At 37.2% G+C, this 20,234-nt stretch overlaps 1 protein-coding gene across 3 annotated transcripts in view; it reads right to left on the bottom strand.

The window, feature by feature from the left end:
- The window catches only part of ADAMTS6 (ADAM metallopeptidase with thrombospondin type 1 motif 6), a 151,757-nt gene that overhangs the window by 17,309 nt on the left and 114,214 nt on the right, over positions 1-20,234 (bottom strand). For all 3 annotated transcript variants that reach the window (XM_061475698.1, XM_061475700.1, XM_061475699.1), the window contains exons 18-21: positions 19,122-19,202; positions 14,104-14,267; positions 12,374-12,512; positions 1,546-1,675 (exon numbers count right to left, since the gene is read on the bottom strand). In XM_061475698.1, coding sequence (XP_061331682.1) covers positions 1,546-1,675; positions 12,374-12,512; positions 14,104-14,267; positions 19,122-19,202 — 514 coding nt within the window. The remainder of the gene's footprint in view (positions 1-1,545; positions 1,676-12,373; positions 12,513-14,103; positions 14,268-19,121; positions 19,203-20,234) is intronic.

Raw genomic sequence — 20,234 nt, 5'->3', positions numbered from 1 at the left:
AATAAAAATTAACTAGTTTGGAATAACTATGTTAATGCTACTTATTAGAGTGCTAATTTGTTCATAGTTAAGCTGCACAAATTAAAGGATAGGGATGCGCTTAGTAAAAACAAACAGACCAAACATGTCTCCCAAGTTCCCAGACAAACCATCTCCCAAGTTCTGCTCTCAAGTAATGGTGAAGTGTTTAGTTAGTGCACTTATACCCATACTAAACAGTGTTATCCAAACAGAATCCAAGTGCATACCCTTGCAAGGTAAACATGTATTTACAGACAGACTGTGGGGACAATGACTTAGACCTGTATGTGAGACAGCACATTCATTCAAACACACTCAAGGTATGAAGAGTGTAATGGCTTCACTTCTCTTTATGTCAGATGAGTATGGTACATGACACACAGGAGTAAGTATAGAAGATATTGCTCTGCCATTCTGCAACCAGTCATGACACCAGGGAAGCAGGTGATACTCTAGGCAGAAACTGGCTTTATGAAGATCTGCTGGGATTTTAATGCATTATAATCTTGTCTCATTTCTGCTGGTGTCCCTCGAGCTACAATTTTACAATTTCTAAGAGACATTTAAGAGACCTCAGTATTTCTTTGTTGTGCATTTAATCAGTATTTATGATTTTTTATGCCTAATTTGAATATAGCTACAAGTTAACACCAAAGCTAAACTAACTAGCGCTTGTGAATCAAGAAACGTTTTATCTCAAAATATAAGGACTGTTGTGTGCATGCTGAAATTATTTTCTAGTGCAGAACATCACAACTGTTTCTAAACAGCTTTTGTAGTAAGATTAAGTTATGCTATAGGTCCTTGCCAAATCTCATTTTTGTACAAATGAGCTGCTGTGGTTTTAATTAACTTTTCAATATATAGCATACAGCTATCTTTAAAAATAAAACTAAAGTAGACATCTAATCCTAAAGGCACACAGCATTACTGTGCAACACTAAGTATCCTGGAGATGAAGTTGTCTGACGAAACTATTACCAGTAAATGGCTTGGTCTACAAAGCAGTTTCCATGTTTACCATTTCTCATGTGAAAATTTAAACCCAAATTTTAACGTAATATACTTTAAAATATGGCAATCATTTAGCACATGCATGTAAATATTTATGGCACTGGATAACATTTACGTCATGCATGACATTCTTCAGTCACTGTTGCCTTAAGAATGGTCTCCAGTTCTACTCTGAGCAGTATTTACCTCATCTGACACTCAGACCTTAAAAAGCTGCTTTGCTAGTATGTTTTTACTTACAATATTTGAGCTGCTTTGTGTAGTTTAAAAACCACTGCTCCTCAGTCAAATCAGACCTCCTCTAGGTCAAAGTATTTATCTTCCACAACTGATTTCAGAGAAATAAGAAACCGTAACTGAAACCCAAAACCAAATAATACCCTGTCTGATAAGACAGGATCCTAATAGTCGGTTAAAATTTTATACACATTTGGTCAACAGGATTTATTATAGATTATCAAGATTTTTTTATCTATGCAAAACACATCCATCTTAATGATTAAGACTTACTCGGGTGGGCAAGGCTCAGTGTTGCAGGCTCTTTGGTTTTCTGGAGGCTTACTGTCAGGGTCGCAGTAACTGTTTTGTACAATGGAGTTGTCATCCAGCCTTTTACACACTACCTCTTGTTTCTGCACACCTTGGGATGAAATGAAACACCTTGAATTAATCATTCCTGTTCTTCTACTTGTGTAAACTCAAAAGCAGATTTTACCTATTGAATATTAACCCTACTATCCCACTTTAAGGGGCTGAATGCTGTAGGCATGTGAGTTCCAATTGCTTGAATTGCCCCCGACCACAATAAATCTTTCAGTTTCCTTCAATTTTAGGCCACCCCTAAGACAGAGGATTTAAAATTGCTGTTGTTTTCCAAAACAAAAGGAATATATTTATAGATTTACTAACAGATTGTTTTTATTTGTATATTGCACAAAATCAATTTTCTGCCTACCCTCCTCTCCTAGTAAAACACACTTAAATTTCTGAAGAAAACATCAACAAATAGAATGTGGTCACACTTCAATGCAGAATTATTGTTTATGTGCTCTGGTTTAAAATAACCCAGCAATACTGGGAAACAGTGTTGCATTTTTATACATGTTATTCTATAAACATTTTCTTCATTAAAATAGTAGAATTATTCATTCTGAAAGATACAGCTTGTTTCTGTGAACACTCATTTTGTCTGGCGCTCACAGCTCCTCTTTCACTGATATCCATCAACAGGGAAGTTCAGACCTGATTACTATTCCGAAAACATAACAACCTACCAATGCCAAGGCTACATCATAAGGTAGAACACTGAGCATTTTCTGATTTAAAAAAAAAAGGATCTGAAAAAAGGCACTAAAGTGACACTGATATGACAACAGTGCAGCTCAGAGTACTGCTGTAAAGAGTAGTACATATGACCTCCTCCTCTCCTGTTAAAACAAGCTGTTTGCTAGCATAAAACCACTGTGGATCCACAGTTTGTATGCAGGTCTTATTGAACATGAGTAGTCATAATACTGAAGTAATAGAATCATTTGTATGATAAAAGTTGCAAAAATCCTTGATCCTTTCTTAAAAAGAGAAGCAATTATTTAACTTTTCCAACATGTGAAATGCATACAATTAAATAGGGATTAAAGCATTGTGGCTTCAAATATCTGCCAACTTTACTTTACAGCCTTCTTTTCATTTTAAGACAAGTTTTTTATAGGAGATAGCTGTGCAGTAATAAAAATAATTACATAAGTATGTTTTTCAGACACTAAATATTCCACTAAAAACATGAGATTTCTTTCATCAGGTATTTGTAGTACTTTTGCTCATTTTAAGCAACTTTAAGCAACTAAACAACTTACCTTGCAATTGCTTCTTTTACTATTCATTATGGACAAGAATAAAATCTCCTACTTTGGTTCCTAAAACATGATCTATATGAAATTCAGGTATTTAATTCCAACAGTGAGTCAAGCCCAAACTTGAGATCCCTGAAGTTTGGCCCACAAAGCATCCTGCTTGGCTATGAACAGAAGTCTCCCAGTCTATAAACAAATTAAATGTCTTCATGATGTAATGTATGAAGGACATTGTTCCCGATGGTCACGAATTTTGAGGATGGCATGCACTCCCCCAGGGGGCTGCAGATGCAAGAGTAGGTTGCTAATTATCGCTAAGGCGATTCCAAATTCCCATGAGCACATCATAACTTCTGAGACTTGGTGGTAATTTAGCTAAGGTGGCAAGACTGTGTTTTCTAGCCCACAGATTATTTCTAGATTTTTATTTGCTTAGAGCCTGATATAAAATTCCTAAACCACCCTGAAGACAAGGATGAAAATTTATACCTGCCTGTGCTAGACCAGTGTCTTATTTTCTGGTTGCAGATCAAACCCCTTGTCTTCCTGCCATGAGTTCCTCCTGAATCTTGCCCTGGCTGCACTGTCACCCAGAATGCATATTAAAAATACCTTCTCTTTCCCTGCCCTCTTAGACCTCTCAACTTTCTATGATACACAGTTAAGAGTACTACTCTTCTGGAGATGTACTTCCAGTAGAAACCTCTTCTCCCTGCAACAGCAAATTGCTACTGTCATGGCATCCCACAAAACATGTTTATTATCCCTCATATAAAAACAGTCTTATTAATTAAAATACTCTCAGGCAAACCCATCATTCTGGATTTTAAGCACATAAAAATGTTCCATGTACCCTCAACTCTAATGTTGACATTTCTGACAAGCAGGAGGGAAATTAGAGTCATCACTCAACACAACATTTCTTACAGGATGCCTGTTTAGCAGGTGGGAACTTTGTATCGGCCCTCAAAATCACCTGGCTCATCACCTCACTTCAAAATCATTAACAATGCTGAGACCAAAAATGCTTAATGCTGGAGTCTTCACTCTACTGCAGCACCTAAAGCCAACGTCTGAAGCTTTGCTCCTGGGATATGCGCTTTTTGATTACAGCTACATGCAACCTTCACAAAGTAAGCACTCTAAATCAAGTTGTAAATAATTTCACACATCTGATATCTTAGGTTAACCATAAACATCACAGTCATTTTAAAGTAAGTTTTAGTTATGAAAAAGATACTAATATGAGACACATTTTGCAGGTGAGCCAGGTAAACCAATCAGGTTCTTCTTTCTACAGGTATCAAACAGCAGAGAAGGCTACCAGAGTATTTTCCAAGTGTATCCTACATACCAAATCTACATGAACAAGATAAAAAAAACAACCATTTTTGAATGCTATTCAACCTCCATTTTTTTTAATTTATGTGCTTTACATGTTGGAAAAAAATAATTTTGCTAGATAGGCTCCGTCGGAATTCAGAAACAACTCAAATCATTATCATGGGGGACCCTCAAGGGCCTGAAGTACAAGCCTACACAGCTGTTGGTTGATTATGTTAACATACAGGTGTTCTCTTTCAGGTATTCATGTATCAGATATCAAAGACTTGAGAGCTTCACATCAAGACATTCAATTTATAGCATTCTCAGCACCTAATATTTCAATTACATGAACTGATAGAAAGCTGAAATTCAGTGAGATCTTGCACTGTAAGGGCAATTAAATAACCTTGGAACAAAGGAGTTTGGAATATACATATAGAAGCAATGCCCTTCTATTGTTGGGAGTCACTCTATGTAACCCCTTTCATAAACTGATCAAGGTCCACTTCAATTCCAAATACATTTTTCTTTTCTGAACTTCTCATTTGTGACTACTAAAAGCATTCCAATTTCCATTCTAGATGTATTAACTGCCAAGTTAGGTCTTTTTTAATTAAAAACATTCTTTCAGATTAAGTAACTTTATTGTGTTAACCAGCTGAACTCTTGCAGTCTCTGTGCTGTTAGGTAGACCATTCCTTTGATCAGCCTCCTTTGATCAGCCTCACAACACTTCCACAAACCTGCTCACACCTGAGTTTACTACAGCCACAACAGAGTTCAGTTTAAGTAACTTTATTGTGTTAACCAACTAACTCTTGCAGTATCTGTGCTGTTTGGTAGACCACTGCTTTGATCATGATCAGCCTCACAACACTTCACAAACCTCCACACACCCGAGTTTACTACAGCTACAATAGAAACTGTGCCTAGTACTCCAACGTGATTTTACTAGTGACTTATGCAGTGTCATTTATACTTCTAAACAAATATATCCTAAAATCAAACCTGCCTTTGTCAGGGTTACAACATATCCCAGTCTTCCCTATGTCTTCTAGCACTGCACTGTCAGCAAATTTCTCGTTTTTATGCTGCCCTGTCTGTCACTTATTTTTACATCTTTATACTTCTTCAAAACTTCAAAATGGCTAGTAGTTTTCTCTCTCTAAATATATATACGTACACTGATATGCAGAGTGACAAGTTCTTTTCTTTGATTCTATACTCCTTTAGTACTGTTTTAGTAGAGAAAAGACATCAATTGCAGCATGAGAGAGAAAAATGCTGGGTTTATCTCTTGAAGCTTTAAACTCCATAATCTATGCAACCACTGCCAACAGATGAATATTATTAAAATTAGCTATGACAACCTTAGTAGGAGTATTTCTTCTGCAATTTTCTACTCAAACATCACTACGACAAGAAACAGTATTATAAAGGCCTAGCCAAACAGCCATGCTACTAACATGGCGCTGTTAGCTGACATAGAATTAATGTTCAGCTCAACTGCTGAATAATCATTTATCCTTTCTATCACAAGCTGCCTTAGTTCTCTTGGTGGCTGATGAAATAGGCTGAATCCTGCCTTCATAATGGTATTTCTGTCAAAAATAATTATTCAAAAATAATTTATACATATTTTAGAATAAAGTATTTTAATAATGCGTACTATTCTTGCAAAGACATTTATGGGATAGCACAGATAGTAATGTTTTGACTGAATTTCCTACTGGCATCAGACACATTTCCTTCTAGGCTTTGGCTAAAAATTGGCAGCCTCAGTAAATTCATTTCTGAGGTGCTATGTAGTAAGAAAGTACTCTGAAGTACTACAAACACAAAGCATCATTGTGCTCATTTTTTAAAAAAATGTAAGCCAGATGTGTTATTTATTGAATCTGTCAGGTAGCATAACATCCATAAGACAGTATTCACCACTAATCACTCACACACTGAAGAACTTTTAATCCATGCTAGGAGACATATTCATACTGTTTTAAAATATTCTTCAGCATCTTCCCAGACAGTATGTATACTTTGCATCTTTCCGTACTAATTGCAGTGTTATATAAAATAAAATCTCAAAAACAAAATTCATATTCTAACTTAGACAAGAAAAAGAAATGGAAAAAACTAGAAGTTCAGCTTTTACCCAGACAACAGCTCTAACATGGTTAAGCCCCCTGGACCTTGAGAAAACTTTTTTAAGTAACCAACTCTTCCCTGACTATATGGTCGCTCTTAAAATAACCTAAAAAGCACCACTAAACAAATTCATTTAAACTCTTGGGGGACTAATTACAAGCAGCTAGACAAAAACATTCTCCTTTCAAATCTACAGATTTATAGTTTATGATAAAATGTCCTCATGACTGGTCAATGCAATTCCAATAGAAAACAAAACTCCAGTGGTTTAGTGACCATAATCTCCAGAGAACTGAGATGTTTTGCAGATTTCAATTCACAAATAGTCTGTATAACTTTCAGCAGCCAACTTTTAAATTACATGAAACACATTTTATTCTTAAATTAAAACTGCAGGCATGTAAATGTTGTATCTATTTTTAAAACCAATCCCAAAAATTGTGGTTTGCTATTGCAATAGTTAATTGTAAAGATGCCAATACCAATACATGGTGAATCCTGTATCACTAAAACTAGTGCATGCTGGTTAACCCAGACATACTTTCTGAGCTCACTCATCGGATCACAAGATGTTCATCACAGAGCCAAACTTACATTTTTTTCTTGACGAGGACAAGTATGTTTTATTTGTCTAAAGACAGTTTCACAATTCATTTAAGGACATGAAGAAAAACATAGTAGACACAAAAGTGATGAGTAACAAAGAAAACTGAACGGCAATCAATTTACTTATAATAGTGTACTGACTATGTCATAAACCCCAATGAATATCTAAGACATTTAACTCATCTGGAGATGAACTCTAATAGGACAAATGATCAAAACCAATGCTTAGGATACCTGGTAAATTCCAGATTAACAAATGCTGTCATTTGTTCCCATTTACTGCTAGAATTATTAAGCATGGAAGAAATTTAGAAAAGGGGGGCATGCACTTATTGGAGTTATTTTTAAATGTATACAGAAGTAAAAACACAGAGAAGGATTTTTTTCTTTCAGTGGATTTTTTTTTTTTTGTACAATAGCACCAGCAGTCACTTCCTTATTAAGCATATTTATGGATACACTTGCTAGAAGATAACATATACAGCCAGACAGGCATGACAGTAAATAAACTACAACTCTATTACCTGTAAGCAATATACATCACCCTTTCCTATTTTAGTACTTCCTTCTTCTCTTTCCAGCCATCATTTTATTACTTCATATGCTGTTTCTATGTATTCTACTTTTCCCTTTCTCAGACTTTCTCATTAAATAATAGTCAGCTTCTTAAGGAAAATATGTTGTAATTATTTTTTCTGAATTCCAGTGAACTGTTCTACTGTTCCCACCTATCCATCCATTCATCCATCCAACCATCCATCCATCCATCCATCCATCCATCCATCCATCCATCCATCCATCCATCCTGTGCCTGCCCCATCCCTGGCAGTCTTCAAGACCAGGCTGGCCAGGGCTTTGAGCAACCCGCTTTAGTGGAAGGTGACTCTGACAACGGCAGGACAGTGAGGGCTGGAACCAGATGATCTTTAAGGGTCCTTCCAACTCAAACCATTCCATGACTCTAAGATTCTGAATAACCTGTTCTCTCCTCCGGCTGTATATTCTGGTGTTCTCTGGAATAGTTTTCCTGTAGTTTCTAAGTCTGACATACCTATAAAGACCTATATAAGATAGTAACAAATTTCCTTCTGAAAACTCTTGACTCAGAGTAGAACAGTTATCAGTAAACTTTCAGGAAAAAGGGAATTAATATTGAGAACACATGTAGCTCAGTTTTATGTAACGTTCCCAGACAGGAAGAACTAGCTCAGATACTCTAAATTTGTATTTTAAAGAAATGTTTTTCAACATGGAAAATACTGGTTCTAGCATCCAAAAAGAAGAGCTGCAGTTCTAGATTTCCAAGCCTATGAACAGACACTAAGACATGCTAAAATTGAATGAAATTGTATTCTCATCCTATATATGAGTACATGAATACAAAAAAAAAAAAGTTGTCTGTTACCAGGCAAACTTATTTAACTACCCAGAAAATCTGAAAAACCTATTTTTAGAAAAACATAAGAAAATACCAAAGTAAACCTCAGACTTTAGAGACTTGATTCTGCTTGGTTCACTGTACAGAAGGTGACGTTCACTGGCAGAGAAAACTATGGAATATTTTGTTCTTTTCCCCTTTAACTTGAATGACACTACGAAATACACAGTTTACAATCTCTCATGAAAGAAATTCTAACTTCCTTCTGCTTTTTAGAGGCAATCTAAATATGTAACTGTTTCACAAACTTTATCTCCTAGACCACTTTATGAATACTACAGGGGAAGAGGAGGCACAATGTCTGCAGTGGAAAGAGTCCACCAATTTCACGAGCTTGGCTGAGTTTTCAGAATACTTTGCTTTATTCGCAGTTCATGCAGTGATGAACGATGAACTGATAATTAACAAGTAAGACTGTAATGTATGCTTTGAATTGCTCAGTATCACATGAGAACCACAGACGGGAGGCAGAAATAGAATCCAGAGCTCTGACACTGTTGTAATCAGGAAACCCTCCTTCTCCTCCCTACCATTCCATTTACCATGCTCTTTCTATTCTGCAAAACTGAGACAAGCATAGGTCCTGTTTGAAAAGTTAAAGCAGTTTTACTGTTCAGATGTGACTTGTCAGGACAGCAGAGATGAACAAAATAGAGAAGTCCAGTGCAAAAGGCAGCATGTTATCATCTAATGAAAGATTGTAGGCTGTTCTTAGCTTGCTGTTAGCTTGCTTCTTGGCTCCTGACAGCTCTAGAACCCTCTCCAAGACAAGGCCTACAAGCAACTCTAGGAACAGCTGAATGCAGTGAATTGCCCTCAAAATACTATGAAGAGACTGCACAAAATTGGACACTTCTGCAACATCAAATACTCCAAAACCACTTAAACTTTGCACTGTCAAAATACTGCTCTTGCTTTTATGCTCTGCTTCGGGACGTTCAGCACACACCCTCAAGTTCACAATACAGAAATATCAACTTGGTGGGCTGTAAAGCAGTTCTTACTATTTTTTAGATTCCTTGAATTAAAAAACATACATCAATTATGCTTTAAGCATCACAGACTTAGTCAAATAGTATGTAATGCAGACGCAGTCAGCTCAATTTAGAGAGCATTAGACTGGAGAAGTGAAAAGTGTATGTGAACTAGGCCTGTGACACAGCCTCAGAGAATGGTCCCTGCTCAACTGGATTCTGTTTCACGAACAGCCAGAACCTCAAAAAACATAACTGTCATTTCCTGGCTTCTAGATACTTGCTATTTTTATGTTCTTTTAAGGCACCTTTTGAAGTGTTACATATACCTACAATTGTGACATAATGTTAAAATACAGGCGTGTTCAGAGATAAACAAAAAAATGTGTTGACTAGAACTTAGGTCTGTCTACAACCTTGATATGAAGGCATATCTGGCTCTACATCATCTAGAGCTTTTGGATCAAGATATGATCAAGATATATCAGAAACCAGAGCCGATGGGGGTGAGTTATTAATGAACAAATTCCTGAGACATGCAGGAGGTATAGAAATAGGTGTGATGTTCCCACCAAGAGCATTGGATGTGATGGGGTAAATGTCAAAACAGTCTCCTTCAAAAAGAACAGCTACTCCATTGACTTCCGACCCCAAAACCCATGGTTTTGATCCCAAGAAATGGGCAGAAGAAATTACAAAAGCCAAAGTATAGGGTCAGATCATATGATCAGCCTTGATCAGTGTACGCCCTACAGGGAGCTACATCAACTACAATAACAGGCAGGAAGATGTTGATGCCCTAACTTGTTTACAGTTTGTCCCAAAGTCACTATATTTTTTAACTTCATGAGTAAAAAATAATTTCCATACTAATATTCCCTGCCTACTGTATTTTTTTTTTTCTACTTTCAGTCAGAAATCTTTTAACTGTTTAATATTTTGCTCTCCTCTGATACAGAGCGAAATGTCTCTCCTAAAGATAAGAGTTCAAAAAACCAGAACTTCAGTAACAGACTTGATAATGAACCTACATAAATAACCAAAGCTATGCAGTGGTTTCAATTCTAAGTTTTCTCAACACTCCCTATTTATATTAGCCAAATTTTCCAGTTATGGTCCCTGTCTCTATCACCTTTGTCTCCTTTTTCTTTTTCCCTGACTCAGTTCCTTTTTAGAATTTTGTCTTCTTTTGGCACATGGAGAAAGGTGTTTCATAAACTGCAGGGAATAGCAAGTACTCATATGGAGAAAGCAGATACAATTTTTAACAAGAATTACAGCTACAATGAAATACTTATTCCCTGAGCACAGATCTCAGTGAAAATACGTGCCCATAGTATATATCCTCATACTAAGAGGAAGGAAAGACAAGCGCCTTACGGTTTATCCATTATAAGTTGCTGAAAATAATAAACCCCCCAACAAAATTTGAAATTAATAAACATATACAGTTTTCAGGGATGCACAGATCTTCCATTAAAAGTTAGTCAAAACATTTTGACCTAGAGAAGTGTCGCTTCCTTCAGAGCCAATTATTTGTTCCCATTGTATACTGTCAAATCTGTGAAATGACAATGACCTACATGACAGAAGACCCATGGCTAAAATTCTCTATCTAAACCAATGGGAGCTCTCCCATTTACTTCAAAAAGATCATTAACTCACTGCTATCATAGAAAAGTGATTTGGCAGTACTTGTAAGGTTCTGTTACTTGGAACTGTATTTTGCTATGAGCTAGGCACTTCCCATCTTTACACTACATCTTTAAAATGTTCCTTTGCCTACCAGGCTCACCATCACTAGAATAGTAGTTAAAAAAGCAATCTGTCAACCAGGATTCTGCAAATGAACAATAAAAAATATAGGAGAAAGTTAGTACCTTCCTCTATTTTGTTTTGAGACTTTCTCTAGTGGCACAGAAAATAATTAGTGATGTCCTCTGTGTATTACATACGGCAAAGCAAACAGCTGTATTTAAAAAAGTGAACAACTAGTAACAGCCACAGCTGGTTCCAGCAGAAAAAAAGTCACGATGGTTCCAAACACAAATACCTCCAGTAGCCACAAAAAAAAAAACAAGAAAAGGACAAATATGTGGTCCAAGGGTTCTTTAAAAAAACATGGTGCTTTTCTCTTGCTATGGGCAGTGAACAGTACAGCAGAAAAATGAAATTCTGAGGTGGACTTAGAGCACTCTCCCACATCTTCTGAATCAGAGTTATGCTGGGGAGATGATGCATTCAGTCTCCAGACAGAAGAAAGATACTATTCACACAGCACTTCTACTCACTAGCCCAAGCAGCAGCAACGGTGCTGGCTTTGAAGGAAGCCAACTGTCCTGCTTTCCCACAGATAAAGAATTGCATTCGTGGCCACTAGAGGGAGGATTAGGAATACAGTAAATTGAGGGTAAAAGGCACCCATGATGAACCACATGGGACAATCTACAAATCCCCCCACCGCTGCCAAAGGGCAACAATTCTTAAGACACTGCTATGGGCTGGGAAGTATTATCCCATTGTTATCATCTGCTACAGGGGACCTGCCAGTATACATCCTAAACTTTGGTGGCTGGAGGATAGAGGGCTGACTAGGATCATGTGAAGCAATACCTACAAACACACAAAGACACAACCCTTTATTTACAGGTGCCTTATTTGCCTTCTGGTTTTCAATATCCTTACTTAAAACTTCTGATGTCCTTTATCAAGAGAGCTCCTGCTAAAAGCAAACACACCAGCTTCAAGACAAACTCAGAAGAAACATCACCAGAAAACCACACTGTGCCAAGATACTGTATTTAACAAAAAAATCTGAACATATTAGAAGTACTTGAAACCAACAAAAACCCACTGTGATAAAATAAATGTTCTTACACTAAATTCAGGTTTGAGGCATGTCTGAAAGAAATGTTTTCAACTAGTTACCTAGATAATTATGCAGTAAACTGTACCTTGCAATTCACTTTACCATGTAGCTCGACTGACTAGTGTCTTACCTCCAGCACAAGTAGCAGAACATTCTGACCAAGGCAGATGATTCCATGCAAAGCCAACTTCATTGTCTCCACTGCCAGTGCGAGAGATGGGAACATTGAATTTATACCTTATACCCAAATTTTGTTCCTGTAGCAGAATCTGTAGTTGAAAACAACTGGTTATACCATTAAAACAGGCAAGCAGAGGGCAACTACAGTGACATTTAATCTAGGTTTGTGTTATGTTCTAAGGAAGCGAAAAAAGTTATAAAGGAAGCCATAGGAGTTCTTTAACATATTCCCAAAAGAACCTGGACTAACTTGAAACATATACAAAAGTATTATTGTCTAAGGTGAGTTTTGTCTTTTTTCCTCCTTAACAACTTAGTAACTTCTGTTAGTTCTTTATTCTGAACATAATTGTTCTAAAAAAAAACCCAGTTTTCATTAAATTAATGTCTTAATGGAAATTGACAGCTGAATAATTATGTGAGGTCAAAGCTGGTTAAGGACATTACTGTGCAAACATACAGCAGTCCTCACTGAAATACAGGGAGGAGCTACTCACACAGCAGTTATGAACCTAGCTCTGCCCTTGTTTGCACTTCCACTGACTACAGTTAATAGTAAAAATAGTAACAGCAGCAGGCTGTGGCCGAGGTCACTGTTTTCCCCTAATTCAACAGCCAACAGCATTAGCTTGGTGGAATCACACCTTTTGAGTCCTTCAAAGGAGTATCAAAACTCTCACTGCAGCTGTATCACTGCAGGTGATACAGATGGAAGTGCAACAGTCACTGTGAGTTTTCGGCTACCCTCACTGTTGACTATCCTCCGCATACCACGCATCCAAGACTAGTCTTTGACTTTATCAAACTTTTTCTTCTTTCTGTTGCTAGAAATATGTATCATGTTAGATGCAGAAATCTGATACTTTTTATCCCCTACTACCTCATTCATATCTATCTTCTGTGATACTTTGCAGTCACATTTGGGAAAAAAAAAAAACAGAGAACTTTCAGTAAGAAAGTCAGTGGCACTGACTGAATGAGAAATGCATTATAATCATTGCATAACTCATTCTATATAGACTCTCTACCTGATCCACACCTGCTGAAGAAGAAACAGGATTCATGTGTTTGAAAATGCTGCCTAAAATGTGAATATCCAGCCAACAATCATTCTATACAAGAAAATATCCTATATGGCTCAAGCAATCCCTGAACTGCACGTCTGGCAGACGACAGAATATACTGGGCAAGAGTCACCTTGTTCTTCTGCTTCTCGCCAATGTATAATGCAACAGTAGGCTAACTACTGCCTCCTGTCAGAGACAAGGTATCAGGATCCTGGTCACATCTGTTACTTTCTTGTATTTTGTACCATCTGTTCAGAACAATGTATGTCACAGCAACATAAACGGGATAAACGACAATACTCTTGCTGTGGTCAGACTACACCTCACACTCAGGCCAGGCTTAAAACCACTGACATCTACAGAAGTGTCAAGAACTGTCATGCTGTATCTCAACACTTACATGTATCAGCAATGTAGATATGTAGAGATGCAATATATGTCCCATTTAGAATTTCCAACTACCATTATTCTGAACTGCATTTAAAAGAGATGAGACATTTTCTGTGAGATTTCCTTAGGGTACAACCTATTTTGATTTTCTTCATGGCCTTGTCTTTTCTCAGAACACAAATACATTTTTTAGATTTCATAAATACATTGATTACAACTTTACCATGACTATGAGATTTTCTGAAGTAGGGCCTAGTGCTTCCAAAGACTCTGGTTCATCTGTTGGCCTCTTGTAATGGAAAGCTGTTCCAGCAACATCAAATTTTCTTGGCCAGTCAATAGTCCAGGCACCATTAATATAGTAGTCATCCTCTTCAGATTTTAAAGCTTAAAAAAAAATACAAGCCACCTAAAAATTGGAAGCAGCATTTATAATGGAGAAGCCATTTCAAATTTATCTACTAATCTGCTAAATTTGCTAGAAGCTTTTTTATTTTTAAAGCAATATAAAGCCATTGCTTTCACCCTGTCAAAACAATATTGCCTCTGCAATAATCTTCAGTTTGAAGGTATACTTTGCAGATTTCAACATGCACACGCTATATGGAACAAAACAGAATTCCTATTGCACCTTGCAATGTATCTTCAACTCTAAAACTGAACCTGTGTGCAATGCATGCAGTTTTATGTAAGATATATGTAGGTCTCAAATGTATCATCAATTACCAATCTCATCTTTAGGTTAAGAGGCTGGGGCACAGAATAGGTATTTCATGCAGTGTGCAGAGGAAAAAAAGAGAAATAGCATTGAGTCTGATGTATGGTGTCAATCAGCTCTTGTTTTGTTGCCTCTGTTCACTATGGGTTTTTTTCCCCATATCCAAATCCAAGATATTTCTATTACAAACCCAACTACTAGCTATTTAATCAGATAAAATACTTTATTATTCCTAATTTAAAACCTTAAACCATAAAAGTAATACAGATACAACATAAATTTTTTAGCTAAGCAACCAATTAGGCTGGACAAATGTATTATTCAGGAATTTGTACTTTATGTTTTATTAATAAAAATTAGGTTAAGTTTCTAAATATGAAACTGACTTTGTATCTTGAGGTGAATATTCTGTTAAGTAGATACTGACTTCTTGACTTAAGGTCATTTCCAAGTTATTCAGCATTCATATTTACTTTAAATAAAACATGTTCTTAAAGGCAAAATGATGGTTGGAAATACATGAACAAAAAGGCATGTCATTTTTCGTTGAGACTAGTAAGCGACTTCACTAGATAGAGGACAAAATCACATCACAATCATAAGGAATAGGACAGCTTATGATCCAGTTTTACAGACAGTTTACCTGAAACAGTTAGGGAAAATGTCTCAGTGATGCTTTGAGTAAAGAAACTAGCTCTGACATACTTATCCAAGATTCTCAAAGTAATTCAGATGCCTTATTGTTTATACAGGCTTTGTAGCACAAGAAGGAAATGGTTAAAAGAAGCAAGTATAAGAATAAAAATGCAAGCAGTACTGTACTTAAAGAAAGGAACAATATTCACTATTTCACTTGCTATATGAAATAACTGTTACAGCTGAACATCAGTATTTTATCAGTAGCTCTATTTTTACACAGTCAAAATTTCTATCCATCCCACTTTTATAAAATGTAGCTTAATCAAAAGAAGAATCAATATGTATGCTGTATAGATTTAATGTATATCCAGATGCAAAGCAGTTCATTTTTTACCTGTCTTACTGCCAATGAAACATTCATTTGCATTCTGTAAATAGATTTACCCAATGTCAGTTGTTACACATATGTGAAGGCCACACAGTTGTGAATAGCATTCCAGTAACATAATTACATGACAATGATGACACAGTGGCATATTGCTATTAGCATATGAGATAGAAGGAACAAGTTAATATTATCAAATCATTTATGAGAACTTGAGAATGCAGAAAGCCCACAGAAAATTAGCACACAAGACCCTGTTGCATAAGAGGAATATAAGGGAAGACACCACCTTGGATCAAGCCATTTAAGGGAAGATAACTCCATTACTAAAACAACATTTTTGCATCAGCTCTGAAATCAGGCAGTTTTGTTGTTGCTGGGTTATTTGTTCAACAGATCAGTTTAAAATATTGAACTCTTTATGCAACTGTAGAAAAATGTTTTTGCTGTTACATCAGGCGCAATATCAGTGCAGAAATGATCAGGAGAGCAGGAAGAGAACTGATTAGAGAAGGGTGAGGACAGGTGCTGACTGAGCTAACTGAGCTCCCAAATGTCCAACTGTAGCCTAAATTTGAGGCCATGGCTAGCAAAAGAACTGGATCTTAAGTTAAGGAACCATGGGATGTTTGTTAGTTAAGTTTGAAAGCCTGCTAGCTGAAATGAACAAAGAAGAAACTTTGAAGCCAGCATGACAGCTACAGAGGAAGCGTTTAACTTTTTCCTTTTTTTGCATACTTCCAAATGAATAAATTGATTTCTTAGACTGTGGTCTTGTATTTGGCAGCAGTGCACATAAAAGAAAATACAGGAATACCCATTAATGGTTATTTACATCTGAGTCAGTTTTCTAATCTGGTCCACGATATGGCCACACAAACAGCTGTCATGCAACAACAGAGGGAACTCCATAAAGACAGGGAAGTAGCTGTGAAGTTGCCAATGTCATTAAAGAAATATCCCTACAACAATACCCTTGAGATATGTATTTTAACAGAATAAACCCATTTTTAACTACCTTTGTGCTCTTACAGTTCTTTTAAGGGAGCAGACAGATTTAAAACCTTCCTATCCCCAGAAATTTGTCATCCTAAAATAGTGGTCTGGTTCACACTCACAGATCAAAACATCCCATCACTAAATGAAATGGCCCCTGAGACCCTGATTATCTTTCACTAGGGTATAATGGCAGTTTTTAAAGTTGGAAACACAAGAAACTAGTGTAGGAGAGGAATCCCCTATGTGTGCAGTCAGGGCTCAGGAAACCCCTTGAAATTGTGACAAGGACATAAAAAAGTGTTTATGTAATACCTTATGTTTTTAGATCTGTGGCCAGATTAAATGCCAATTAAGTTGTGTTTTTTTAATTTAAACGAAGAAAAAATACATTTTTGTTTCATTTTAGACAGATAGTGCCACCAATTGAAATGCTTTTCCAGGTCACCTTCCTCTGCTTATAAAACAGCAGAATTACAAGCTGAATTGTACTAGCTATGAGTTATCCTCTTTGTTCGGTTTTTCACCTCTCCATGAAATAGCTCTTAGCTGTATATGACCATGACCGGCAGTGTGCGCTCACAGCCCAGAAAGCCAACCATATCCTGGGCTGCGTCAAAAGGAGCGTGACCAGCAGGTTGAAGGAGGTGATCCTGCCACTCTACTCTGCTCTTGTGAGACCTCACCTGGAGTATTGTGTGCAGTTCTGGTGTCCTCAACATAAAAAGGATATGGAACTGTTGGAACAAGTCCAGAGAAGGGCCACGAGGATGAGCAGGGGACTGGAGCACCTCCCGTATGAAGACAGGCTGAGAAAGTTGGGGCTGTTCAGCCTGGAGAAGAGAAGGCTGCGTGGAGACCTCATAGCAGCCTTCCAGTATTTGAAGGGGGCCTATAGGGATGCTGGAGAGGCACTCTTCATTAGAGACTGTAGTGACAGGACAAGGGGTAACGGGTTAAAACTTAAACAGGGGAAGTTTAGGTTGGATATAAGAAGGAAATTCTTTCCTGTTAGGGTGGTGAGGCACTGGAATAGGTTGCCCAGGGAGGTTGTGAATGCTCCATCCCTGGCAGTGTTCAAGACCAGGTTGGACGAGGCCTTGGGTGATATGATTTAGCGTAAGGTGTCCCTGCCCAAGGCAGGGAGGTTGGAACTAGATGATCTTAAGGTCCTTTCCAACCCTAACGATTCTACGATTCTACGACAGGATGCATGGTATACCTCTCCCTAGCCACCTCTGTTTGAATGTTGGTACAGGACATATGAACAACCTTACCCACGGTATATTCTGACATCGGGGAAGGGCCATGGGCAGTATGATGCTGGAAAGATAATAATTAGCACTGTACTGCTGGAGTACTGCTGTTATTACTGCTGCAGAATGGAGGGAGGTTGATTATCTGCTGCATAACAGAAGGAGGGAGGCAGGCAGAAAGAAACTCAGGCATCCAACAGTAAAAGGTACCATCATTATCAATAAATCAATTTAGGAATTCATGTACCTAAGGAGGATAACTGCCCTTACAACTCACACTTTAAGGCATCATAATCCTTTCCAACATGTTAGTGTTATACACAACAACTACATGGAGTGCAGATTGACAAAAGCGGCCTCTGACGTATTACCTGTAAATTGCTGTTTAGTCTAACATGTAATAACTTCGGGTTGTGTTAATCTGTTAGTCTGCTGTATAACTGATCAGCTCCCTAATCTATTCTTGACTAATAGGTATTCTTGCACTACTGTGAATGGACTGCCATGTAAATCAGGGTACAGAGAGTTTCAGAAATGTGTGCTGTTTTGAGTCTGATGAAGCCAGATTTGTATGTATCAGTATTAAAAAAAACAGAAAGCAAATTTAACACAGCCTTTAAAGAATTTAATAACAATTAGGGAATATGAATTTAATTCTATGCTTTACAACAGACTTCCTGAATTATCTCAAGCAAGCACCTAGTTTTTCCGCACCTCATTTTCCTTATCTATAAAACAGGGATGGCATCTACACAATACAGCACCTCAGTAACACTGTATAATTGATACTTTAAATTCCCTTAAGATAGACAGTATTGTTAGCATTTAAGTAACTACTGCTGTTGATGAGTAACCATTGCAAGAATAAAACCATGTTTTAAACCAGTTTAATCCCACAAGATCAGAGACTTCCCTGATGGAAGAAACTGCCTCAGTGTGGGACAGTACATCATTTGGATACTCTTTGTGCACTTCAGCTGGAGTCTGACACTATAACTATAGTGAATTGATGTGATTTCGCTCCGAGTGGACAAGGAGGAATCACTCAATGTAACTCATTAGTTCCATTCAAGAAAATACATCCTAACCAACTTCTGCAACTGCCCGATCACAACCTAATATTAACAGCTAATAATTCCCTCTGCTGCTTCTGCTACGCCTATGGTTTAGCCAAACCAGAAAATGTACCTTCAATTCACAACATTAACTGACCTAATAACAGCCTGCCATTTAAACCATGTTCTTACCAATGTAGTTCTTTGACATTGCCACTTCTCTTACTTCAATGTGCACAGAACCTCTTGGAATTCGAATCACTTCCATATAGCCTGTAATACAAAGGTAAACTTTACTTATTTACACTAATCAACATTAGTCATGAAATCAACCATTATGAATTATTTACTACTAAAAATTAGTATGATACGGATTCAAATGTACTTGAAGATTTTTATTTCATGTGATAAAAAGGAAAACACTTTAAATGCAATACAAAAATTTGACAGTGATAGCAAGAACTTACCATGTAGTCAGGAACTCCTTTTTGTAAGTGCTAATAAAGTATTTTTAACAGTGTATTATGAATAACCAACATATAAAATGACCTTAGGATCACACAATAATTCAGTTTGGAGAGGACTTCAGCAATTCAGCCCAACTTTCTCCCATAAGCAGGGTCTGCTAGGAGATCAGACCAAGTTACTCAGTGCTTTATCCTGCTGGGTTGTGGAAAATCCCCAGTGATGGAACTATACAACCTTTCTGGACAACCTGATCTGCTGCTGGACTGTCTTCCTGGGGAAGAATTTTTTTCCTTACATTCAGTCAGTACCTCTCTTGTTTTAATTTATAGCCATTGTCTCCTCTCTCAGCAGGTACCCACCACTGTGAAAAGCCTAGCTCTGCCTTATTCATAACCTCTTCTTAGGTATCAGAAGGGTGACAGTGGGTCCCCACAAACCTCCTCTTCTCCAGGCTAAATAAACTCAGTTGTCTCAGCCTTTCCCAAAGACGGGCAAGGGCCCCAGAGCCCAATAATCTTAGTGGGCCCTCACTGAACGGAATGCACCCCAGTGCACCAATCCTTTTCCTGTATTTGGGAGCTCAAAACTGATAACACTGAGATTGCCACCCTATAACTGTCTTTTTTGAGTTAAGCTTTAAACTAATTGCCCATATATATTTTCTGAGTTCTAATAAGATAAACTTAAAGAGACATTTCTGGATTCTTCCCATTCTAAAATTTCATGTATGATTAAATATCAGATTCTACCATACACATGAAAATCATACACATTAGTCTTACTATACCACCTAACTAGGTAACAATTAAAAAAAAATAATAAAAAACCCACCCACTT

Source organism: Pezoporus flaviventris, unplaced genomic scaffold, assembly GCF_033815535.1.
Source record: "Pezoporus flaviventris isolate CSIRO_AGI_PZ_B2104156 unplaced genomic scaffold, CSIRO_AGI_Pfla_v1 ptg000089l, whole genome shotgun sequence".
NCBI classification, from domain to species: Eukaryota; Metazoa; Chordata; class Aves; order Psittaciformes; family Psittacidae; genus Pezoporus; species Pezoporus flaviventris.
This window is presented reverse-complemented; position numbering and strand designations above follow the sequence as displayed.